The sequence below is a fragment of the Camelus dromedarius genome, chromosome 1, assembly GCF_036321535.1.
Source record: "Camelus dromedarius isolate mCamDro1 chromosome 1, mCamDro1.pat, whole genome shotgun sequence".
NCBI lineage: Eukaryota > Metazoa > Chordata > Mammalia > Artiodactyla > Camelidae > Camelus > Camelus dromedarius.
In genome coordinates this window covers 118,696,482-118,722,301 of record NC_087436.1, presented here as the reverse complement: position 1 = coordinate 118,722,301, position 25,820 = coordinate 118,696,482, and the positions used below count along the sequence as shown (strand labels likewise).

Here is a 25,820-nt window from a genome sequence, read left to right as displayed (position 1 = left end):
GGCTGTTCTTTATCTTCTTGTGTTGAAAGTTTGGATCATAGATTTTCAACTGTTACTCTTTTGTGATCTACGCATTTAAATCTAGACATTTCTCTCTAAGCACTGTTTCAACTGCATCCCACACAGTTTGATACACTGTACTTTTTGTGTCTGTTCAGTTCAAAGTAACTTCTCGTTTCTATTGTGATTTTTTCCTTGGCCCATGGGTTATTTACAAGTGTGTTGCTGAATTTCCAAGCGTCTGTGGAGTTTTTAGTTAGATGTTTGCTATTTATTTGTAGTTTTATTCATTGTTATCAGAAAATATATATTATATTATTTTAATCTTTTGGAATTTGTTGAGATTTGTTTTCTTGACCAGGTTATGGTCTATTTTGGTAAATATCCTATGTGTCCTTGTAAAATGAATGTTCTGTGGTTGCTGAGTATTAATTAGGCCAAGCTGGTTAATTGTGCTGATCAAATCTTCTGTATCTTTACTGATGTGTTGTCTATTTGTTTTGTCATCTTTTGAAATCTCCAACTCTGTGTATATTTGTTTCTTTCTACTTTTTTGTTATGTTAGTTTTGATTCATACATTTTGAAATGATTTATGAGATATACCCAGCTTTAAGGCTATGATGTATTCCTGATGAAATCGACTCCTTTGTGATGATGAAATGTCTCTCGTTACCTTTCACACGTCTTGCCCTACAGTCGACTTTTTTTCTGATATTAATGTAGTCATATCAGTTTTTTCCATAAATATTTTCGTGGTATACAACTTTCTTACACCATCTATCTTTTTTATTTTAACCTATCAGTATCTTTATATTTAAAGTATGTTTCTTAGAAATGACATATGGGTTTTTTTTTTTTTTAACTTAGTTCAGTTTGACATCCTCTGTCTTTTAGTTTGAGTGTTTGGTCCATTTACATTTCATATACATAATGGTGTAATTGGCTTTATGTTTACCCTCTTGCTGTTTCTTCTATTTATCTCTTCTGTTCTGTTTTCTTTTCTTCCTTTGTTTTTGGTATTAGTAAACTATATTCTATTATTCTATTTTCTTCCCTGTTAGCTTATTTTGTTATACATTTTAGTGTCATTCTTTTAGTGGTTATCCTAGAAATTTCAAAATGTATCTATTAATTATTAAACTTTACTTTAAATTAGTATTTTCCATGTCTCAAATAATGCAAAAATCTTTTAATGGTTTAACTCCATTTATTCTTTTTCTCTTTTTTATTGTTTATTTTTATCAACTGTGTTACTTCTATGTAATATATGCCCTACAAGGTGTTGTTATTATTGTCATTTGAAACAGTCAACAATCTTTTATATTTACTCAAATCTTTCTACATTCTTGTGCTGTTTACTTCTTCTGCTTCTTTGGATCTGTTTTTACATCTGCCTGAAGAAATTTGCTATTTCTTGTAGTGAGGGTCTGCTGGTGGTGAATTCTCTCAAATTTTTTTTTATTGAAAACAATTTTTCACCTCCACTTTAAAAGATTTTTTTCCTCTGGATTCAGAATTTTAGGCAGATACACTCCTGTCTTTTGACACTTTAAAGGTCTCATTCCATTGTCTTCTGGCTCCCAAAGTTTCTGTTCAGAAACTGAATAATTTGTCTTTTTTTTTTTCCCTGAAAGAAATGTATCATTTTATCTCAGACTATTTTAAGCACCTGCTTTTAACCTTTGGGTTTTGGCAGTTACACTATGATGTGCTTACCTGGGCTTTTATGTGTTCACCCTGCTTGGTTTTTCTGAACTTCTTGAAACTGTAGACTCATGTCTTTAATCAGATTTGGAAAATTCTTGGCCATTATTTCTTCAGATATTTTGTTCTGGTCTATTTTTCTCTCCTTTTAAAGACCCGGATTTTAAAAAATTGTATCTCACATATTTTGAAACTATTCTATTTTTTCCTTTTTTTTATGCCTCAGTTTGAATTTTCTGTTGACCTTTTAGTTCACTAATCCCATGTTCTGCTGAATCCTGTTTTCTAATAAATCCATCCAATTTATTGTATTTTGCGGTTTTAGAAGATCCATTTTATCCTTTTTAAAAAAAGATTCTAATTCTCTATTGCAGTGCTCCATCTTTTCATTCCTTTTGTCTATCTTTTCCTGTGTTAAAAAAATCTGTACGATCAGTCATTTTGAAGGCCTTGTCTGCTCACCCCAATATCTGGATCATCTCTGGGTCTGTTTCTACTGACTGTTTGATTTCTTGGTTCAAGTCTCATTCTCCTGCTTCTTCCTGTGACTAGGACTTTTTATGTTAATGTTGGGCGTTGTGTAGAACATGGTGTAGAGATTCCTGGTTGTTAGCTTCCTCCAAAGAATGTTGAATGAGTTTTGTTCCAGTGAGTAGCTGAATGATCAGCAGACTGTGTTATTCCTGTGCAGGCCAGTTACAGTGTTCCCCTCGGTCCCAGGGCTCAATTTTTCTCCTAATGTGTGGTCCTTCTTCTAGGGCACGTCCTTTCAGTGGTACCCGCTGAGTCCCCAGAGCATTCACCAAAGACTCTCCACTTTGGCTCGGGCGGAACACTGCCATCTTTGTAGCAGTGTGTGACCCCTGAAATCTCTTTAGTATTGACCTCCCAGCTGCTGCTCTCTGCTAAGCCTCAGAGTCTTGCACTATACTTCACTGCTTATGATTTAACCAAGGACCCAAGGATATTTCTAGGACAGCATCTGGATTTCTCCTCTGCAGCTCTCTTCCCCCTGGTACTTTGTCTCACCAACCTCAGCTGTCATGGCATCCCTGAGCCCCAGTCTTCTATGCCGATTCCACCTAGCAGGACCACCACATTCAGCTTGGGGTCTAGCTCCCTGAACCACGGAAAATGTTCCAGGGGGAAATCCAGGGGGATGTGGCGCTTTCCTTGTTGCGCATCCTTTCCCTCAAGGACTGTAGCCCTGCGTCAGCTGCCAGTCAGTGCCTGCAAAGCATCGTTTTTATACATTTCCCTCAGATCCTATAGTTCTCAAATCCCAGCCGCTGAGACCTGGTAGGAACTGGAACTCTGAGGAGGTGAATATCGAGCTGAGGGTTTCAAGGTTTGAAAGGAACAGTAGATGAAGAACATTCCAGGCAAGGGGAGAAGCAAGTGGCCCAGACTCTGAGGCAAGAATGAGCCTGGCTTGTTGAAAAAGCGGAAAGTAGTCAGTGTGGCTGGAACACGGTGGGCAAGGCTGGGGCATCGTATGAGATGAGGCTGGAAAAGTTGTCATGAGAAAGATCACAGGAGGCCTTACAGGCGCTGGTTAGGGTCATCTCTCAGTGCCGCAGGAAACTGTTCGCGGATTTTAAGCAGGAGAACAACATGATTAATTTTTTTTGTAAGAAGATCACTGTCTGCTGTAAGGAGAAGGGGCAGGTGGGCACAGGGCGGACAGTCAAGAGGATTTTGCCGAGAGATGATACCAGAGGGGAGGAACTTGGAATTTGGATAAAAAGAAAAGGGGGGGGGGATTCCAGAGAAAAGCTAGAATTGGAAGCAATGGAATTGGTTGGCGGCTAGAGGGTAGAGGGTGAGGAAAGCTTCCCCTTCCCTTCATCCCAAGTCACAAACCTGGTCATGTTTTTATTTGGCGTAAAACCCTTCTATGTCTTCCTCCTGAGCTTGATATGAAGTCCAAATTCCTTCTGGCGAGTTCTAATCTGGCCCCTTGAGAGCTTCAGCTGTTGCTTTATATTTTCCTCAGTCCCTACACACCTAGACCCTCGGCCCGCCCCTCCCGGCACCCCGGCTTTCTCCTGGGGGCTGCCGCCATCCTCAAGGTCTCACGTTAGGGCATCTCCTCCCCCCCACCCCAGGATGGGTTCAGTGCGGAGGCAGCTCCTGCACATCTCTCCCCAGCTCTGCACTCAGTGATGCCATTTGGTACCTTGCCGTGGCCTTGATGGTGCACACACCACGGAAATAGCAAACGCTGCACGTTCATGTGCCCCTCCCTCCCCGGAGAGTGGCCATTGTACATTCGCCGCCACCTCGCTGGTGCGATGGGCGCCTCTGATGTGGTGCCTCTCTTAGGCCCCTGCAGCCCCCTGGCTTCCCCTTACCATGCTGTGTTGTACGGCCTTTGTCTGCATCAATCTCTTCCACCAGACAGAGCGCCCTGAGGGCCGCATTCACCATGGCTCCCAGCCCAAGTGCGTGGCTGGAGCATGTGCTTCTGATGTCTGCTAGGGAGCAAGTGGGTCAAGGGGTCGTTCGCAGGGGTCGCTGGGCAGCGCAGTCCCAGGTGACAGGCAGGGTCCGCCTCCACCCCACACTCTCATTCTCTTTAGAATGCACAGTGGATGCTCTCTTTGGATCCTCGAGACGAAGCCCAAGTCACTGCAGAGGAGGGAGGTGGCAAAGGAGCCGAACTTTCCAGAAAGGCTAAGTTGTTTTGCAACTCTGTTTGGAGCTGGTTGTCTGGAACCGTTCGGAGCACCCATCTGTTCTTGACAGGGCCCAGCCTGTGAATCTCAGGCCCACGCACTGTGAATTTCTGTTAATTAAAAAAGTCGCATTCTGCCATCATATTCCCGGCTAACAAGGGAGAGGCCTGACAGCCAGTCACGCTGATTCTGCCCTCCCGCCCTCGCCTCCCTCTTCCCTCTCCTCTCCAAGCAGAGCGGCCTGGGCTCCCCTCCTGGCAGCTCACGCCCAGGTCAGGAACACGTGGAAGGGATGATCTTTGCGGGCCTTCAGTTCCCAGGGTGGCTGCTTTAAACGAAAGGTAGACCGCCGTGACCAGGAGCACGGGCGCCTTGAGAAGCCCCCGCGTCTCCGGGTCCCCGCCTCGTGGCAGCGGGAGCTCGCACTCCTCACGGCCCTGCTCCTTCCCAGGGCCACCCGAGGAGTTTGAGTCAAGAGCTCAGTGATGACGCGGAAATTCCGCCTCTGGTGGTCTCAGGGGACAAGCCAGAGGTGTGCCAGGCATTTATGGGTGAGGGTCTCCATCACAGCCCCAATGGCAGCAGCAAAATGTCAGCATAGTCTGAGTGTTCAGAGCGCCACAAAGCGCTGCATGTGTGCTGGCGGCGGCGTGTTCGACATTATTTAATGACATCGGAAAATGCCCGTGACGTGGTACTAGGGGAGGAAAGCAGAATGCGGAAGATGTGTATGGCATGTAAGTGACACAGAGAAAAACAGACACGAGGGTGTGCGTATATGTACACACACACACACACGCCTGTGTTTACGTATGCACATAAGGTATTTTAAAAATTTTAAAGTCCGGAACCACTGGGGCAAGAGCACCACTACCATTTGGCCAAACTCCCCACGGTGATAAATCAGTCTCTTCCTTCTTACCTTCTGCCCGCCCAGAAATGCCCTGCTGATGTTCACATGAAACCCGCTCGTGTTTGACCCAAGAAGAGCGAGAGGCTATTTTGTACTGATTTAAGAAAAGTGTGTGGGGGAAATGCAGTTACGTTTTATATAAATACATGAAACATGAATGTCATGAGCATCTCACAGTTGGATTTGAACACTAAATTTCATTCATTATACTGTGTTTCAGTATAATGGGGACTGACACCTATTCAAACAGACTCTGAAATATCATGCTATTTTGCATGTTTTTCACATGCGAAAAACAATATTCTTTTGAAAATAACATTCGAGAATGTTATTCTGTGATTCCCTGGACCCTCCCCAACCCCCCCACTCAAGAAACCCAGCACGGGCCACACACGCATATGCACACGTGGGTAACAGCAGAGCCGAAAGACTGAACATGTGAGAGAAGCTGTGGGTAATAATGTTCATGCTGGCTAATAGTTTTTGGAGTCATCTCTGTTACTTTATTTTGTACAATTTATTTGCTATGAGAAAACGTAAGCGGGAAAAAAGTTAAGAAGGAAAATGGGTACTGTCTGTTGGCAAAGGCAAAGTACTTGAAAGATAACCTAAGCGTTTCATCCAAATCTGCTCCAGGAGCCGGAGGCTGAGGCCTCCGAGGAGGACCTCAGGCTGAGCATCAGGCAGCTCCGTCACCAGGCGCTGACCCTGCGGTGCCAGCTCAGGGACCAGGGCTCGGCGCCCCGGCTGCTGCCGGCCTCCCGCGGTGAGGTCGCCCGTCTCCGGGGCCAGGTAAGCGGAGCCCGCCAGCAAGTTAATCTTCCCTCACTCCAGGGAGTTCCGAGCTTAGGAAAAAGAACTAGGTAAGCTCTCACTGACCATTCCTAGCAGTCTGAACTTGTTCATCAGATTCCTAAAGTGCAGAACAGTACAGGAAGAAAAGCTTCTCGTCCGTCCCACCAGCTGTGTAATATACTGTAGTTTTGCCCAATGTCCTCACTGGAGGAAACTGGGCAAAGTATCCAAAGCATCTCTCTGTATTATTTTTTACAACTGTTTGTAAATCTAAAATTGTCTCAATCTTTAAAAAATGCAAAACAATAGTCTTTTTCTCCCTCTCAACCCCAACCCCTGCTGACTTCCATTTTTTTCAACCCCATCTACCCACATTCAGCACCTGTGTGTGTTCGTATGTGAAATCACACTGTGCAGAAATATTCTGCATCCTAATATTGTCACTGAATGAAAGATCTGGGTGATGTTCCATATCAACACACGCACGCTGGGTATTAAACTCTTGCACATTATTTTTCAAGAGGCCAAACCGTATGTTACTTAAGCAATTCTTTGCATATAGAAACCCAAATTGTTTTTGTTGCTTTGCTTTACAAACAAGGCTTCAGCGAACATTTCTCTGCCTGTGTCTTGGAATATGTTCCCACTACATGGGTAAAGGGTAAAATCCCAGTGAAAGAATGACGAGGTCAAAGGCTATGTGCCTAATTAACTTTGAAGATGACGGCAAACGACCTCCAAAATGGCTGCATCATTTATGCTCCCGGCAGGAATAAACGAGTGTATGTGATTGCCCACAACTTGTTACCCTGAACCACACTTTACATTTTTTTCACAAGTTAATGGACGAAAATATACCATCAACATTTTCGATATGATTTCTGACTCCTGTCTTACGCATTCTTTGCATAATGGAACACACTACACATAGAATTGATGCCCTCCATCCGTGTTTCATAGCTTTTATGACCATTAGTTTTGGGCTGTGGAGTATCTATGGGGTGGATGTGATTTTGGTTCTCTTAGTGTTGTATCTTTCTGTAAATTTATGTATCATTGTTTATATACAATAGTTCAGAGAACTGGGATCACTGGTTCAGACAGAGGAAATAGTGTTCATTCTTAATACATATGGCAAATTTGCTTTCCAAAGTATTGGTACCCACTTCCAAAGCCAAGGCAATAAATGAGGGTATATTTGTCACTCTGCCCTTAACTAATTTGGGTGGTCTGTCACCAATTTTTGTCCTGTCTGTCACTGATCTGTGAAAAATATAACTCCAGTTACACACGTTAGACCTTTTTTTTTTTTTTACCATATCCAATGTTTTTATGTCTTTTTTAAAAAATAATTTTCATTTTTTTGTCTTTCTCTTCTTCAGTTTGGATATTTTTTCTAGTCAGTCTTCCAGTTAAATAATGTTCTTTGGTGAGTTGAGTTTGCTCTAAAACTCATTATTTTAGTTCTTAATTTTAGGAGTTGTATTTTACTGTCCTAGAAGTTACATTTGATTAATGTTTTATAGTTTCCAGATATCTGATGAAATTCTTTTTTTAATTGAAATATAGTTGATTTACAATGTTGTGTGAGTTTCTGATGTACAGCAAAGTGATTCAGTTTTATGTATATATACATATATATATTTTCAGATTCTTTTTCATTATAGGTTATTACAAGATGTTGAACATAGTTCCTTGTGCTATACAGTAAGACCTTGTTGTTTATCTATTTTATATACAGTAGTTTGTATCTGCTAATCCTAAACTCCTAATTTATCCCTCCCCTTCTTACCTGTTTCTGTTTTGTAAATAAGTTTATTTGTACTATTTTTTAGATTCCACATGGAAATGATATGTGATATTTATCTTTCTCTCTCTGACTTCCTTCACTTACTATGATTATCTCTAGGTCCATCTGTGTTGCTGCAAATAGCAGTATTTCATTCTTTTCTATGGCTGAGTAGTATTCCATTATATATATACACATACACCATTTTATACACACACACACACACATGCACCCCCTACATCTTTATCTAGTCATCTGTCTGATGAACTTCTTGTTATGTAATTATTAAGTTACTTCCAGGTCTGTCTCTGGCTCCACTTTCTGCTTCACTAGCAGTGTGTGAAGGTCCCAACTTGACGTTCTCACTGACATTTGCTACTGTCTGTCTTTTTGTTGCCAACCATCCTAGTGGGTATGAAGTGGCATCTCGCTGTGATTTTGAGTTGTGTTTCCTTAATGGCTAATAGAGTTGAGCATCTTTTCATGTGTTTATTTGCAGTTCATCTGTCTTCTTTGGAGAGATGCCTGCTCAGATCCTCTGTCCGTTTTGTAACTGGGTTGTTGATTTTGCTGTTGCTGAGTTGTAAGAGTTTGCTCTGTGTTCCGGATGCAGTTCCTTTATTAGATACAGGATTTGCAAACATCTTCTCCCATTCTGTTGTCTTTTCACTTTCTTCTCATTTGTTTTTTAGCTGAAAATGCCCCAGTACGCAGCTCACAGCAACGCATTCATGCTGTTTCTTTTTTTATATATATATTTTAACACCTTTACTGTGGCATGGTTCTTGTACAGTAAACTGCACATATTTCAGATTCACAATCTGGTGAATTTTGATAGATGTACACACCCATGAAACCGCCACCGCAGTCAAGACAGCTAACATTTCCGTCACTCCCCAGGAGGTGCAATTTTTGAATTCCCAGTTTATCCCTTCCCACACAACATATTCATGCTATTTCTTGGACTGAAGTAGACAGAAGATTTCATCCAAGCCTGCAGATATTACTGTGCGTCTTTTGAATGTAAGACAGTCTACGTGGAGCTGGCATTTTGCTCTTCGGCTATGTCCAGAAACATGTGCCAGAATAGATTTATAGAAATGTTCATTAAAGCCTTGTTTATGAAGCAAAGAAACAGAAACAATCTACGTTTTCATAAACAAAGAATTGGTTAAATCAATTTTGTTCCAGCCTCATGATTAAATAATATGCAAGATTCTAGAAGAATACGATCAGTTTGTCTATATTAACATGGAATTACCACCACAGCTTTATGGTAAGTGACAAGAGCGAGCTGTGAGACAGTTTGTCTAGGGTAGTTTCATGTGCGTGCATACACACATATGCTTTCTGATCACGGGTAGCAGGGCTGAAAACAGTGTAGAGGTCAAAGGAAGTCCGGGGGACAGGAAGAAGGGCTTTTATCTATACAGCTTTCTTGTACTGACTACAGAGAGAACCAGAGAGTGGGTGAGGAGCCACAGAACACCCGCCTTACAGCAGCGTATGACTGTGGGTCAGGGGTTCGGGCAGGACTCGGCTGGGCGATTCCGCCCACAGAGCAGCAGCGGGGATCATTGCTGGTATTCAGCTGGGTGCTGGGCTGGGCTGGACAGTCCAAGGTGGCTTCACTCACGTGCCTGCCCCAGAGAATAATAATGGTTTACATTTCCTGAGGCTTGACCGATGCCAGTTGTTCTAAGACTTTACAGGAATCAATTCACAGAGTCCTCAGACCATCCTCACCATTGGGCGGGCACTAATATTACCCCCACTTTGCAGAAGAGAAAACTGGGGTCAAGAGAGACATGACTTGCACAAGGTCACGGTGCAAGTGAGTAGCTGGGCTGGGGTGGGACCCAGGGCATCTGGCTAGCGGAGCTGTAGGTTTAACACCGCGCCAACAAACTCTGGCACTTCCGCATGGGGAATCGGCAAGGCTTCCTTCCTGGAGGAAGAGGCAACGGGGCAATCTGGCAGGGCTCATTCTCTAGTGCTCAGAGCATCCGCCCTCCCTGATCCAGCAGAGCAGCTGCTGGGAAAGGCGCTGTTCCCATTGAGAACTCTGGTAGGGGAAGAGGGGACGAAAGCCAACCTCTCTGAGCGCAGTTCACCGCGGAAGCGCTGGGCTGGGTGAACGATGGTTCTCAAAAATGTTGCTTCTCTTTCAGCTTGACGAACTTCAGAAAAAGCACCACGAGGCAAATTTGGCTGTGACGCCTTTGAAGGTAATGTGTGTGTGAAATCAATCTGAAGTGTCTGTTTCAGAAGAAAGGAGAGCTTAGCACTTTCCCCACTACGATGTAGCCCATCTCTATCATATAAAAACACTGGAAAGAAGAATGAGACAGATTTCACCCTGAGTTCCCATTTGCATTCAGCGTTTTCATGTATTTTCTTCCAGTGCATTTTACATGTGTCTGAGCTCCCACTGTTCCCGTGTGTCTGTGCCCCGCTTTCCCCGCTTAAGTGTGTAACCGACGTAAGAGCTGTCCTGCCTTTGCCAGCCTTGGAAGCTGCTGTCCGGCTGGAGTGTAAAGCATGAGACACCCCAGTTCATAAACCGCCAGATCCTCGGGGGTGTTCGCGTCAGTCTGTCCGTCTTCCCTCTGTCCTCCCCTCCCTCCCTCTCTCTTTTGCATTACTGTGTGTATGTATATGGGGGGGTTATATTGTGTATATATATATATACACACACACACACAATATATAGTGTATATATATACACACACACATTATTGTGTATAAATACTATGATGCACATTTTTTATTAGAAAAGGTTCCCCACATTTCAAGACGTTTCTTGAAGACAGATCCCCAGAAGTGGCAGCACGGGCTCACAGGCTCCGACACGCTAGTCAGACGTGTAGTCTGGTTGAGATGAGACGTTTACTCTCAAATGTGGCACCTGGACTTGGGCGGTGGACCTGGAGGGGCTGCCCTTTCTACTCTCCGGGCGCGGTGGGCCAGGAGCTCGCTGGGCTGGGGGCTGGAAGGACGTGGTTGAGCCCCGGGACCCCGCTGACTCGGCGAGTGCACCCAGCCTGAAATAACGGGAATTCCCTCCTGGCTGCTCTCACGGCCTCTTCTGGCCGTCCACAGATGGCATGGGCGGAGAGGCGGAGAAAAGTTTGAAGCTCTCGAAAATGGGAGGCTGCCCGTGCTCCTCTGAGGGCCTCGTCAGTTGCTACGCACCATTCGCTTAAATGAGGCCCACAGTCCCTTGTAAACTACCAAGTGCTTCACACCTGCAAGATGGAAATAAAAACACGGCACCAGCACTGCATCACTCGCACGTGGGAAGGCCTGCCACAGAGGAGGTAGGACTGGACGGGAAGGAGCCTCAGCGACCTGGGCTCGGAATCCAGCCCCTCCTCCGGGTCGTGATTCACCTCTGGTGCCTCGGTTTTCCCAACAGCAGACAGGAATGGTGGCTCCTGACCTGGCTCAGGGGGCATGGTGAGGACTCTGATGGCGCTGACCGCCCTCGGCTGCGGGCCTGCTCTACGTGCCTCCCCCACGACGCAGTTTCCGAGCACGTCAGGGAGGGGAACATGGACCCCACTCTGTGGATGAGGAGACCGAGGCTCAGAGAGGTGAAGTGCCTCGCCCGCAGTCACACAGAGCTACCCGGTCGCAGGGCCAAGACTTGAACCCAGCTCTGTCTGATGCCAAAGGCTGCAACCTTCCCATCGGCCACACTGTCTCTCTCAGAGCCCAGTGGAGTCACTGTCACCATCAACAACGGCCTCTTTCTCTGGGGAAACCATTCATAGTCAGCTGATGCTGCCTGAAGGGATGAGACCCTGATGTTTTGGGGTGTGATCCAGGGGTCCCAGGGAGCCCAGCCTCCTGTCCTGCCTGCCTGCAGCACTGGGCACCTGCTACACTGCCTAGAAACTGAAGCGCAAACGTCCCTGATCCTCTGGGATGAGCTTGGAGGGGAGTTCTGGCAGGAAGACCTCATCACCTCCTTCTCCAATGGAGCAGGAGGTGACGAGAGTCTGTGAGTCCCTCCGGACATGCTTCCCTCCATGCGGAGACCTGGGAAGTCATTTCACAGCAGAAGGGTCATGCACTCAGGTGGTTCACGTAACAAGTGCCTCCCCAGGGGCGTGCTGTGCCCAGCCATGGCACAGGGATGGAGCCGGGGATCCAGGGGAGTGTCAGCCTTGACCTTGAGAAGCCCCCAGACTATGTGGGGGACAGACCTGCAAATACAAAGATTAACTGCTGGGAAAGAGGCAGCTGGGGCCTGGGCGCAGAGGGGCTGAAGCCCTGAGCATCAGGAAGGCGGTGCCCAGGCCGGCCTCTGAGCAGATCTGCACAAGGCTTTTCTGTGCTTGGGACATGTAGGAGATGCAAAGGAGCGATGAGGAAGTTCCTGGGTGTCAGGGGTCGGAGTGGGCCAGCATGGCTGGAACAGGGGGCATGAGAAGGAGGGTTGTCATGATGGGGCCAGACAGGCTCACGGACCGGGCCAGTCTAAGACCTTTGATGCATGAGGGCCCCACTGGGCCAGCCCTGTGGGAGTGTTTGCCTGCACCGTCTCCTTTTGTCCTGGTGACCTTAACCGCACCCATTGTACAGATGAGCAAGTCGAGGGGTAGGGAGGAGCTTGGTCTCATAGCTGGTCGAAGGTGGGGCTGAAGTCCACTCTGCTGACCCACCCAGGGGGCATCCAGACAGCAGTAGGGGAGCCCCCAGAGGTGGGCAGCAGTGCGGCTGCTTGTTTTCAAAGCCAGCTGTGGCTTCTGGGTGGAGGGAGGGATTGCAGGGAGGAGGCTGAGCTAAGACAGGGCTGGTGATGTGGAGCCGGGAGCCGATGCCCCAGCCCCGCTGTCCCAGCTCAGTCATCCGGCCCCTGAGGGAGCCCTGCAACCATGAACCCACCTGACTGCATCTTTGCTTCCACCCTTTCAGGCCAAGCTGGCTTCTCTGGTCCAGAAATGCCTGGAGAGGAACCACCTGATCACACACCTGCTGTGGGAGCTGCACAGACATGGGGCGGTGAATCATCTGCTCTCCGAGATGGCGCGCAGCATGGTGAACGACACAGCCCTGGCCGAGTACGCGGCCACCTTCCTGGCTCCCAGGGTCCCAGAGGTAGATCCCCACAGATAGCCCTACTCTTCTTCCCGTGGGGACTATGGGCTCATCCACCTGCCCACCTACCTGCCTGACCTGCAGTGTCCCTCCCTCCCTCCCTCTGTCCACTGACCTTGCCTGAAACACACCCTGGACAACCTGTGCTCAGGGCTGGCCTAGGGAGGTGATCTGGCCATCCTTAACCTATAAAAGTGCTCACAACACACACGATGCAGGAGACAGACACATACAGTGATTTCCATTCAGTGTCAAACAAGCACCATGACAACGGTTTCACCAGATGGTTCTTTCATGTGTGCCTCAGGCCCTTAGCACTTGCCACTTCCTCTGGCAGGATTCTTGTCTGCCCTGCAGCCACCCATCCATCCTTCAGGGCACAGTTCACATGTGACCTTGCCCAGGAGCCTGCCCTGGGTCCCACAGACCACAGGGGTTAGCCATACGCCCCTCTGTCTTTCATTGTACGTGGATATGTGTGACATGGCACATAGGAGGGTCTCCCTTCTGCTGTTGGGAGAGTTTTGTCAGCGCCTCTTTGCTGGAGCCAGAGTCATTTCATAACCATCTCTGTCTCCCTAGTGCCTGGCACGGAAAAGCCGCTCAGGGAATATTTGTTAAATGAATGAAGTAATAAACTAAACAAATGAGGATCTCCTCTGCTAATGAGCAACAAAAGAGGAGACAGAGGCTCAGAGAGGTTGCGAGACTCACTCAAGGTCACACAGCTCCCAGGTAACACAAGTGGTGAGGGATGCCAGTTCTGACCCAGGTTTGATAAAGATACTCCCGGGTCTCTGCCTGGCTCTGAACAGCACCTGGGCATCTGAGTGCACACAGCCCTCGCGGGTGCTGAGCTGAGCCTGCTCGCGCTCACAGACACACACACTCACACATGGGCGAACAACCCCGTTACTGGGGAGCAGCCAGCAGCGCCTGCACTGGATTAGCTCAGTTCCTGATGGTGCGAGAGTGAAATGCAGCTGCTGCTGTGGACACAGCCGGCCCTGTTTTCCAGAATCGCTCAATTGGCCTCACGGGCTCCCACTGTTGGCAGTGTAGCACCAGATCTGCGCCTTCCTCCTCTACCTTCCCAGCCCGGCCTCTGCAGGCCGACCCTCTCTGTCCCTTCTTTGCCCCACAGCCTTCAGAGTCGCAGGTGTCCTGTGGTCCAAAGCACCACACAGCCAAAGATGTGGAAACCTAGAGAAAAGGGACTGCTCAGGGCCACAGCAACTTGGTTCAGAGACAGAATTTGGATCTAGATTCCCAGACTCCCAGTCCAGTGCTTGTCCCTTTGCCTGAGGGCTTCAGGCCTCTTCAGAGGCAGAATAAGGATGGGGAGAGAGGTCAGCACCTCGTCTAGGGATCTGGCATAGTCCCTGCGTGTAAGCTGAGGCAGGACTGAAAGCAAAGTTCCAGGGAAGTTGTTGGATGCAGCAGGTGTCACCTGGGTGGGGGACTGGCTGTATTCTGAGATGGTGCCATCATTGTAGTGAGAGCTCTACCCTCCAAGGGCTGCTCTTCGTCTTGCAGGCTCTGAAACTAGAACCAATTTGTTCACTGGGATTGGACAGGCTGACTCACATTGACCAAATTCACAGAGACTGAGGTATAAACTTGAACACTAACTGGTTAATTTCCTCTGAGAACCAGAACTTTGGGCAGACTCTTTATACTGAAATGATGGATGGAAAGCTATCAGTAGAGCCTCTCTTGATACTGGAATTATCTGGAAAGTCAAGTCCATTCATTCATTTGTTCATTTGTAAGTCAATAAACGTTTAGTCAGAAGGTTATTTGGGAGCCTGAAATAAGAACAGAGAGGGTTAATGGTCTCATCTGCCTGATGCATTCATTTCCCATAGAGATGTGTTCCTGGGCCTGGACATGCCTCCTTTCGGCTAGGGTGTCCCCGCCCCAGACTTTATGAAAGGCCACGGCCAGTTATGAGCTTCCATTCCCTCCTTTTAAGGTGACTTTGAATCTGCTGTGACCCATTTTTGCATTATTTTACAATTCAGTTCCACCACCTGGGAGGCGGCTCGCTGTGCCCTCCACAAATCACAAAAGCCTGGCTCTGCATTTTATTCCACAAATATTTATTAAGCACCTGTTGCCTCGAGCCAGGCATGGTGCCAGGCGCTGGGGAGAAATGGTGAACCAGACTGGCCAAAATGTACAAGAAGACGAGGGAAATAATCGTCATAAGTTACAATGAGGAGAAAGGACTTAGGCAGAGATTGACTATTCTGCTGGGTAGTTGTGTGTCTTTGAGCAAGACCTGAATTACTCTGAGCCTCAGTTTGCTTGTCTGTAAAATGGGAACAGTACAGCCCACCTGGCAGAATTGACATGGGGATGGACCAAGATAACTTGTAGAGCCCCTTGTGCAGGGATGTCCCACGGGGTAGGAACCTGGGCCTGGTGTGGGCAGCTGTCAAGGCAATGGGGGAGTTCTGACATCCAGGAGCCCTGGGTTCAAATCTTAGCTCTGTCGCTGCCTAGCTCTGTGGCCTTAGGAGAGGCCACTTCCATGTACCACTTACCATGGTGCTTTATGTAAGAGACTCAGGTAGTCCTCCTGTGGGGAAGATGCCATCATTAGCCCCCTTTCCAGATGAGAAAACTGAGGCTCAAAGAGGTTATAAGTCATGCCCAAAGTCACACATCTGTAAGTGGCTTTCTAGCTCAGCATTTGATATATGAGGTCACCTGGCCGAAGCAGAGCGGGATCGGAACCTGGCAGTAGGATTCTGCGCAGTCCTGGCTACTGCGACCCCCGTGCGGCGTGGTGGGGACCGTGGGCGGTGGCAGGAGATCTGGCACATGCACACTGGGCCCTCAGTGAGTCAGTCCCTCTTGTCACTGGAGGGCCAGTCCTCAGTGTGCGGATATAAGGCAGTGAAAAAATAACCTGGTGATGTGTTTAACAAACGAAGAGGGCTCCAGGCTGGCCGGAGGGAGGGGGTTCCTGAGTGGAGGAGTTTCGAGAGGCTGGACGGGAGGGTCACGAACACCTGGCTGCCAGTGGGGGTGTTTGCACTTGGTTCTTCAGTGAGTGCGGAGCAGCTGAAGGGGTTGGAACAGGCCCGATGTGCTTTGGGAGGATGAACCCACGGGCGTGTGGGCTATACTGAGCTGCAGAGTCTGCAGCCGGATGGCTTGGCCGTGAACTCTCAGGGCCCAGGCTGCTGAGCGGAGCTCTGGGGACACGGAGACCCTCGTGGCAGTGGTGGCAGCTCCTCCCGCTGGCAGGCGGGCAGGAAGTGGGTTTTACGGGTGCCGATTCTTGTCTCAGAGAACACAGATGGAGTTCCCGATGGAGACACTGGCTCTGGCTCAGAGCCCGGGAGGGCTGCCCGGCTGGGCAGACACTGATGGGCTCGGGTGGGATGAGCCACAGTGGAGAGGGCGGGTCCTGGGAGCCCTGAGGCTGGCGTGCCTGCGAGTGAGGCCTTACGGAAACACCTCTGGGAGGCCCACATTCTCAGGCTCTGCTTGGGAGGGGGCTCACACCAACCACAGATATCTGAGGGGGGACGGGGTGTGGGCTGCGGGGGGGCCCACCAGGACAGGCGGCCTGGCCCGTTCATTAATTCACCGGAAGCGGTGATGACGGCTGAGACTCACAGAGCCTTCCCTGAGCCAGCACTTTCCATGGTTCACTCACTTCATTCTCCCAACATCCCACTTTGTCAAGGAGGAGACTGAGGTTTAGAGTCATCAAAGAGCTGGTCCACACAGGAGGAGGGCAGGCTGGGGTTCAGAGCCAGGGTCCATCTGAGCTCCCAAAGCTCCCTTTCAGGAAGACGGTGCACATGCCCACAGTGGTGGCTTGGGGTCAGTGTCCAGCTTCCAACGACTTCCTTTTCTCACCCTGGTTGGGTGGGTGATGTCAGGAGGGGAGGGTATAGCTTAGTGGTAGAGTGTGTGCTTAGCATGCATGAGGTCCTGGGTTCAATTCTCCGTACCTCCATTAAAAAACAAAAAACTTAATAATAAAGAAACAAATAAACAGACCTAGTTACCTCCCCCTTCCCCACAGAAAGGAAGGAAGGAAAGAGAGGAAAGAAGGAAAGAAAGGAATGAAGGAAGGAAGGAAGGAAGGAGGGAAGGAAGGGAGGGAGGAAGGAAGGAAGGAAGGAAGGAAGGGAGGAGGGAAGAAAGACAAACTACAGCAGCCTGGGCGGCTTAAACAGGAAGCATTGCTTTCTCAGAGCTCTGGAGACTAGAAGTCAGAGATCCAGGCACCGGCACGGATGGATTGTGTGCGTGGCCACCTTCACGCTGTGTCCTCACGTGGCGGGCAGAAAAACCAGCGCTCTCACACCGCTTCTCATAATGGCAGTTTCCACCTGAGGACTCTTCCCCAAGACCCCACCTCCAAATGCCTTCCCATGGAGGCTAAGTTTTCAGCCTATGAGTTTTGGGGACACAGACATTCAGTGCACACCACTAAGCGACAAGGACAGACACGTGGTAGGATGGGGGCTGCCCAGCCCTTGGAGCTGCCATCTTCCTCAGCCGTTGTACCGCCCACCCCTTGGTGACTGGGCCACCGCTGTCCATGGGTCAGTCTTGCATCCACCCTGGCATGCTTCCTGCAGCTCTGCTGGTTCTCTCCAGCCCGGGCGCTGGTCCTGAAGCAGAGGGACTCCATGAGGTCAGCCGGGCCAGCTTCGCCGGTGTCTTTCGTCCGGGAACACTGGGTCTTGCCGCCTCCTTGGCTTTGGCTGAGACGGGAGCAAGGGGAAGGCAGGTTCCTTCCTTTCTTAGGTTCCTAAAGCCTCTCTGGGGGTTCTCAGTTCCACCCCATCCCCCAAACTGGCTTGACTGGGCGGGTCTCAGGGCATCTTCTCAGGGCCCCTTGGCTTCCTCCCCCACCCCCAGCCCCAGGGCACCTATTTTTTCTGGATTTCACAGGACATAGACTGTTGTCATTCCCAAGCCAAGAATGAGAAGCCTTCTTTGTTGCTTGTACGTGGGTGTCATCCCCTCCTTGGAGGCAGATGCCTGGGCGCCCCAGGGAGGTAGAACAGGGGTGCCCTCCTGCCTGTGGCTGTGTGCCTGGCCGACCTCCGCCGGGGTCTGGCCTGGGTCAGCTCAGCAAGTGGAAGACCCATCGGAGAAGTGGATGGGTTGGCCCTGCACTTCCTGGGACGTGAGCTCCAGTCCTCTCTCCAGGCATGGAGATTCACCTGGCAGGTCAAGACACCCCAGATCCCGCAGACCTGCCCCCTGTGGCCCTGGTGCTCAGCCTTCGCCTCTCCAAGCTGCCCACTCTCTCATGCCTTGGTTGCGAGGGGTGGGAAGTGCAGACCTCTTGTAAGGCCCTGGGAGGGTTGAACAAGACCCGACATCAAATGCCCATCACGGCGCCATCGCATAAAAGCACTCAAAGGAGATGTAGGGTCCCTTTGGGCAGAACCAAAGTGTTGCTCTGCTGGGGGAGGTCAGGGTCTTGTGTGCCAGCACCAGAGGGTCATCCAGACCCCAGCCTTGGAGACACGCACACGACCTGGCCAGGAAGCTGCCAGTTCCACTCCCTCTTGCCCTGCTTTTTTCTCTTTGCTCCACGTCCCAGAAACACCTCGCTCTCCTCTGAGTATTGGCCCACAAGCTGTCTCTCTGGGCCTTCGGGAACGGACTCTCATCCTGCAGGGAGCAGTGAGACTGAGGGCCCTGAACTCCCTTAATTCATCAAACCAGCAACCCCAGGTCTGCACCTCTAAGGACCTGGGCAATTATTTTCTTTTTATCTCCCGCCTTTTAGGAAGTTTTGAGTATTCCCCCAAATGTTTACCTGGGGAGAGAGACGGGGGTGTGGGGTGCGTAGGGCGAGCCTTTGCCCTTTTGCTACTCTGTGGGGAGCGTTTAGTAAACATTCGTTCTCATTCCGTTCTGACAAAACCCTATAAGGAGTATATTAGTAGCCCCACTCTGCAGATGGAGAGGTCAGGGCTCAGAGAACTCAACTGATTTGGCCAAGACCACGGAACCAGTAAGTGTCAGAGCCAGGACTCAACCGGAGACTGCCTGGCTCCGAGCCTCTCCAGGCTGACAGGATAAAAGAGGAGCAGGAAGGCGGGGAAAGAGCTCTAGATCTCAGATCACTTGCTGAATTCAGTGCCCCCAGGAGTCAGTTTGGTGCCCATGAGGCTACTTTGTGGATACAAAAGTCAACGAAACCTCATTTTCAAGTTGAAGGAGTCTGCACCTAATAAGACAGGCTCTAAACCTGGGTGCAGACAAAAGCGTTCATCTGAGGCATAGCCATGAGCAGAGAGAGGGAGACTGACTAGGGGGCATCTTCCTGGAAGAGGAAGCACCCAAACTGGGCCTTGAAGGATAAAAAAAGAATTTTAATAGCTGGAAGGATGGAGTGAAGGCCCTCTAGGCTGAGAGCCCTGCATGTGCAAAGGCCCTGGGGTATGAAGGGTCATGGTACTTGGAGACACACAGTTTTAGGGGATACAAATGAAGTGCTCTGAGAACAGTTAGCACAGTAAGAGAACAGGCACTGGGCCTGATACAGAAGGCTCCCAGTAAGTGGTGGTGGGATTGGAGTAGCATTGGAAGATGGTTGGGCCATAATCCATGCCCTTGCTCTGGATTAGTCATTCCATTTTAGAGGGACAGTCACAGAGGCCAGGTGTCACAGTGCAGCGTGTAGGGGCTATGGGAGAGGCAGGTGGAATCAGGGAAGACTTCACAGAGGTAGGGGCGGGCACTTGATTTAGGTATTGACGTATACATAAAAGCTCACTGGAGAAGGAGAAGGAGAGAGCGTTCTTGCAGGCAGGGAGGTGGCTGGTGCAAAAACTTAAAGGACACAGCGGAGATGGGGGGAAAGGTATCAAAAGGATCCTGCATTCAGGGCCCCTTCCTCACCAGGAAACCCAACAGGCAGGAAGACCTGGGCTGCTGCTCTGGAAGCAGCTCCGACTTGCCTTGAAGCTTCAGCTGTTGTTCTTCTTGAACCAGTCGGGGGTCACCGGGCGGAGCAGCTAAGGTCCCACTGCCGCCCCGCCTCTTCCAGACATGCACTGTGGGGTACGGGAGGACAACCAGCCCGCACTGGGTGCAGAGAATTCCTCTTGAAAGCTCTGCCGTCCAGCTGTCTCCTTCTTCCCGGCTTCCCAGCTCTTGGAACAGCAGTTTTAAAAACACATTTATCAATCTCTGTCTGGAGATTCAATTTGGAGTAAAGAAAATGGAAGCTTTTCCTCGTGCCTGTATTCCCTAGGAGCAAATCCTGGACTCCTCTGAGGGTTGTGGGTGGAGGAAGGAGGGGTCCTGCCTGCATTTTCGCACACCGGGGGAGGAGCGGATCTGGTCCCAGAATGCACTTTCTGCAGGAGTGGTGGGGGCAGCTTTTTCCAGCTGTAGTCATCTGTGTAAGGCTTTCCCTCCTGTGTCATGCAGAGTAAATGCTGAGATGTCTTTTCTTCCAGACAAGCCACCACCTGGACGTCGACTCTGAGAAGACAGCAGTTGTAAGAGGTCAGTGCGATTTTCATTTGGGAATAGCCTGCGTGCTCAGACACAGTCCAGGCCAGCAGGACAATCTGACAGGTGGATGAGGGTAGGAAAACAACCACGGTCAAGTGCAGACGACTAAAGGGACCAGACCCCGCCGTCTCGCCCTCTCTTCCCCGCGTGGCTCTGCCTGTTCACTTCCCTACGTAAGGACCACGCATTAGCAAAATACTGCCGCTGCAGAAGTGGCCAAGCTCACAGCCCGGTAGTTTCACTCCTGGAAATTTATCCTAAGTAAATAATTCTATGTGTGGAAAAGCCCAGTGGACAAGTGTATTCATGCCGGGGTATTTGTAATAGTGAAAAATCGTGGGGAAAACTCCGGTATTGTTAATTACCGTGTGTCCACTGAGTATGAAATACCGGCCGCTAAAACGATGCTGAGACGCGCCACGTGGTCGCATAGAAATGGTGGCATTCTACTAAATTAAAAAAAGGGTAGGAAGTGGAATGCATTGGGTGGCTGTGATGATAGACTGCAAGTGAACGTCTGTGGGTGAATGGCAACTTGGGCTCGAAGATAAATTCAAATACACCATGGTTATTTAGTTGGTAACCTCCTTAGATGGGGGATTTTGTTGTTGGTGTTGTTCTAGTATTTTTATTGTTAAAAAGAAAACTAAGATGCTCTCTGGCCAGCCAGAGTTTCCCTGGGCCTTGTTTTATCAGGCGGAGTACTGTCAGCATGGGGGGTGCTGGGGGGCCCAAGGATTTACTTAGGGCTATGTTGACGTCAGGTGCTCAGAGTAAAAGTGAAGAAAGCATGGACGGCGTTACCGTTAGGTGACTGAGCCGCTCTTGATAATCGCTCATTGGCGACTCTTACGACCAGATTCTGCTCTTACTAGCTGTATGGTCTTGAATGGGTTCATTAACCTCTCTGAGCCCCAGACCCTCCTCTTTAAAAGGAAGATAACTCGACCTTTTTCAGAAGCGTTAGTTCTTGGCACGTTGCCAGACGCCAACAGACAAGAAGAGAGACCTGTCCTCAGTTTCTTGCTGGGCAGGATGGGCCTGCCCTCCTGCACCTTCATCTCCTATCTCCACAGTCTGGGTTGGTTTCTGTTTTCACAGTTGGAGGTGCATAAAAAGAGGCTGGTCCTGCTTCTGCCACTAATTTGTGCAAGTCTTCTCCCTTCTCTGGGCTCAGCTTCCTCACTTTTAAAAGAAGGAAATGCACTAGATTGATTTAGTTACTTACTCATTTAGCATTTCTGGGAGGCTGCCTTGTGCCAGACCCCGGGTAGGTGTTGGACTTACAAAGATGTGTCGCCCTGCAGAGGTGGTGGTCCTTGTGCTGAAGGAGCTTGCAGCCGTGTGATGGAAGGTGAAGCAGGCAGTTTTCTAAGGTACCCCAAGACCATGATAGTACCATCAGAGGGGTGTGGATGTGGCACTCAGAGAGTTCAGAGGCATCCAAGAGGGCCTCTGTCGTGGGTTGAGGGGATCAGGGAATGAAAGAGAATGAAAAAGGCTCAGAGACTTGTTGATTTTTAGAGTAGATTTCTGGGTTGAGGCTTGACTGAGAATATTCTCTTCTAGTTCAGAAGTACCTCCTGAATCCCGAAATGGACAGTGTCCTCCAAAGACCTTTGCATTCAGAGTCCTGGCCTATTCCTGAGACTGAGTGGCCAGTACAGACAGCTCGACTGGATTCTTTGAAGGTGAGAGGACATCAGTCACTTAATTTCTTAAGTAAACATTTTTACTGAAAGTACAACACGCATACAGAAAAGGATACACTAGAAAGTGTACAGCTCAGTGAATTGTTATGAAGTGAAACACACCCATAAAGCCACCACCAGGTCAAGAACTAGAAAATGACCAACACCACAAAGCTCCCTGCTGGTTCCCCCTTCTAGTCTCTTTTTATTATGTTTTTTAATTTTGTGGTTTTGTCAAACTGTGTCCTCTGTGTCTGGTAATTTTTCACCGAGTGCTAGACATCATGCATGAAAACTTGAAGACAGAATCTGAGGTTCTGTTTGAGTGTTTTCATCCAGACAGAACTTCCTCTGTTTCTCACATCAGAACTGATTCAGAGATGAGTTTAGTACTTATGAGACCTGCTTTATTTCTCGCTCACTCTTACTCCTAGGGCACAGCCTTTCCAGGTCCCCAGCAAAAGCCTGTAATGTTTATCAGTGTCCTTCCCCTGGCCCCAGCCCTCCCCATGAGGCTGTCAAAAATTCTGCTTAGCTTTCCACCTCTCAGCTGCCTCCCTCACACATGAGTTCTGCCTTCACTTGGAGGGGAGATACAGCCTTCAGTTCTGCACCAGCTCCTCTTGGCTTCTTTCCTGTTTCAAATCTAAGTCCCACAAATCCTCACAGTCTTTGTAGCTCTCAGATGCTTTTCAGTAGCTGTTTTGCTATATTTTGTCCAACTGTCCTACTTGCACTTACTGGAGGTTTGGTCCAAAATGTCCTAATCAGTTGGACCCAGAGCAGCACTCTGTTTTCCCAGAGAAAACCTATTTTACTTATGAGATTTGGAGTCTGCCAGGCCTGAGCTCAAATCTCAGCTGTAATTCTGGTAATGCGGGGCGGATTACTTACTATGTCTGTGCGTCAGTCTCCTCATCTGTAAAATGGGGATAATGCCGCCTACTGCTGTTGTGAGGATAAAATCAGGTAAGCAGAGTTGAATACATGTCTGGGACATAAGAGATGCTCAAGGGGAATAAAAGCAGCCATCGCTCAGGGGGAAACTGATCTTATTCTTAGCATTTTATCTCAACCTTTTATTATTGGTTTTCTTCTGCCTTTTATTCCTGTGGCTTCTCACCTGCCTTCATGCTTATATGAATTCTTTTAATCTAACAAATGGAGTTGATATTTACCTCTCAGGGTCTTTGGATCAATTCAATGAAATCGTGCACATCATGTAATTACCATCCCGCCTGATGCAAGGTGATGTTCAGTGAATGACAGCCATTGTTACTGACCTTCTTAAGCTTTTTTTTTTTCTGGTGGGTGACTTTCATTTCGAATTACTTGTCTACAGGCTTATTGCTTAGTAATGAGAACTTCTTTCCAGCTTTGATCTTTTTCTAGGGAAATTACGTCTGACCTTTGATCTTTGACCTACCTTATCACAAAGCAGGTAGAAGGCATTTTAGGCACAGGGAGCAATGCCTGCAAAGGCAGAGGGTCCAGCTCCCCCGAAGCCCTGGGGGAATGGCAAGCAATTAAACGCGGCTGTAGCATAAAGGGGAGAGGAGTCTAGGAGATCTTGATGGTGGGGTTGACAAGAACAAGCTGAGGAAGAAAACCCCACCCCCATTTCTTGAATGTTCCCTGTGTGCAGTGCATCAGTTTATCCGGCACTCACAGTGGGCGCACCAGCTGGACCTGGGCGTCAGCCCTGCTTCACCTAGGAGAGAAGATGAGCTCCCGAGGAGGCGACCAGCTAGCCCAGGTCACACGGCTCGTGAGAGGCAGGGTTGGGCTTCCAACCCAAGCAGCCTGGCCCTAGGGCTGGCGCTTGGTCATTACGTGTCCAGATCGTGCTGGCCTTCCGGGGAGCAGGGGGTGCGGATAAGAGCTGTCTCTCCTGCCCCCCTTGGCGTTCCAATCTGGAGTTTAATGTGAAACAAAAACCCTCCAACGTCTGCTCTCAGGGCTACTGGCCAGAAACTCACAGCAAAGCTTTTCAGGAAACCGTAGGAGTGTCAGCTGAATGAATGGATGAACTGAAGGGCCTCTTAATCTTATGGTTCTGAGTTTCTCAAGTGTTCTTCAACCTTCTTCGAAGTTCTCACCACAGTGTAGACGCCACTGGATCAGAACTCTCTCTATTGGACATACTTTCAAGCCCACAGGATACTTTTGGTTCTTTATAACGAGATGGCAGAAGGGTCAGTTTAAGTGTCCTTTATTCCCATGCTTTAACAGTTCCTGGCCCAGAGGAGGCCTTGGAGGGTGAATTTGGATAAATAATGAGGAGGTGGGAGGGGGCCGGTGGGCTGTTCTCCAGAAGGTCATGCAGTCACCTCGTCCTCGTCCCAACTTTGCGTCTCGCCCGCGGCCTTGGTTCTGTCCGGTCGTGACTGGCATTCAGGAGCCGAGCTCTCTGGCCTGCAGAAAAACAGATTGCAAGCCATCTATCTGGGCTGGCTTTGGGTAAGAGCTTCCTGCGGTGAAAATGAACTCTTTAAACAACTACACCAGCGGGTTAGTGACCTATAAGCAAAATGAGGTCATTTTTGAAGGGCAGTAACTAACTTTATCACATGTCACCATCATTTTATGGTTGAGCTTAGAGAAAAAAAAAAAAAAGAAGGGAGCATGAGGTTGGCATCCAGCAGACAGTGATCTCCTTTTCACGGGAAGGTCACCTTCTCTTGTCACCGTGAACAACAAAATTGATAGAGGACATCACTCTGTGGGGAGACCATCAGTGACTGTCAGGCCTTTCGATGACGTGGGGCTCGAGCCTCCACCTCCCCAGTCTCCGCTTCACACAGCGTTGATGGCCTGTGTCTCCGCGAACTATAATAGAAGGTGCTGGGCACAGAAAGTTCTAAGTGTTCGTATTGCTGCCGTCTCTTCCTTGGGTAGAACGGGGGATGGGAGGGGTTTGTGGACGTAGAGAAGCGGAGACCATCTCCTTGTCCTCCTCCCTCCAGTTTCCCGGGCCCTCAGGAACGACGCCTGACCCTGGAATTTGCCTGGCTGCAGTCCCTGGGGAACCAGGGCTCCCTCTACAAGGTCTGCAGGAACGAGGCGGAATGACCTGCCCTGTCCTCCAAGCCAACGCCCTCCCGCCATCCCCCGAACTCCTGAGCCCCGAGAGGATCCTGACTTTGCACCAAGAGCTTAGACAAAGCATCAGCCGCAGTTCCCAGGTCAATAAATCACCGCTGGAGTTATAAATTGAGTAAGACCACTCACTCTCCGGGGCCATTTCACAGACGCCATAAATATTTGAAGCAAAACTTTCAGAGAGCGTTTTAAGAAATTGGTAGCAATCAAAACCCTGATTCAGTGGCCAGCGGCTTTGCCTGTGGCGCTGGGATCTGTGTTGGTTGTCAGAGCTCTGGAGAAATACTGGGCTTGCAAATTCTTAGGAGTCTGGCTTTGCCAATGTCAAGGCAGCAAAGGGCATATTTCCTGCACCAAAAACTATTGAGCGACTGGCCTGGAGGTTCTCAACTGGGCGTGATACCCCACCCCTACCCCACCCCAGGGGAAAACCTGGCAACATCCGGAAACATTTTTATTGTCACAACTGGGAAGCTGCTACTGGCATCTAGAGGCCAGGGAAGCTGCTAAACACTTTTCAGTGCCC

At 49.1% G+C, this 25,820-nt stretch overlaps 1 protein-coding gene across 4 annotated transcripts in view; it reads left to right on the top strand.

Annotated features, from left to right (window-relative positions):
• Positions 1-25,820, top strand: part of C1H4orf50 (chromosome 1 C4orf50 homolog) — a 109,163-nt gene that overhangs the window by 31,320 nt on the left and 52,023 nt on the right. The window contains exons 8-13 of one of the 4 annotated variants that reach the window (XM_064488196.1): positions 5,933-6,088; positions 10,052-10,108; positions 12,804-12,986; positions 20,444-20,492; positions 22,071-22,192; positions 25,159-25,377. In XM_064488196.1, coding sequence (XP_064344266.1) covers positions 5,933-6,088; positions 10,052-10,108; positions 12,804-12,986; positions 20,444-20,492; positions 22,071-22,192; positions 25,159-25,377 — 786 coding nt within the window. Of the gene's footprint in view, positions 1-5,932; positions 6,089-10,051; positions 10,109-12,803; positions 12,987-20,443; positions 20,493-21,808; positions 21,908-22,070; positions 22,193-25,158; positions 25,410-25,820 lie in introns of those variants that run through there. The other 3 variants (XM_064488202.1, XM_064488204.1, XM_064488206.1) reach the window with 3 other exon arrangements.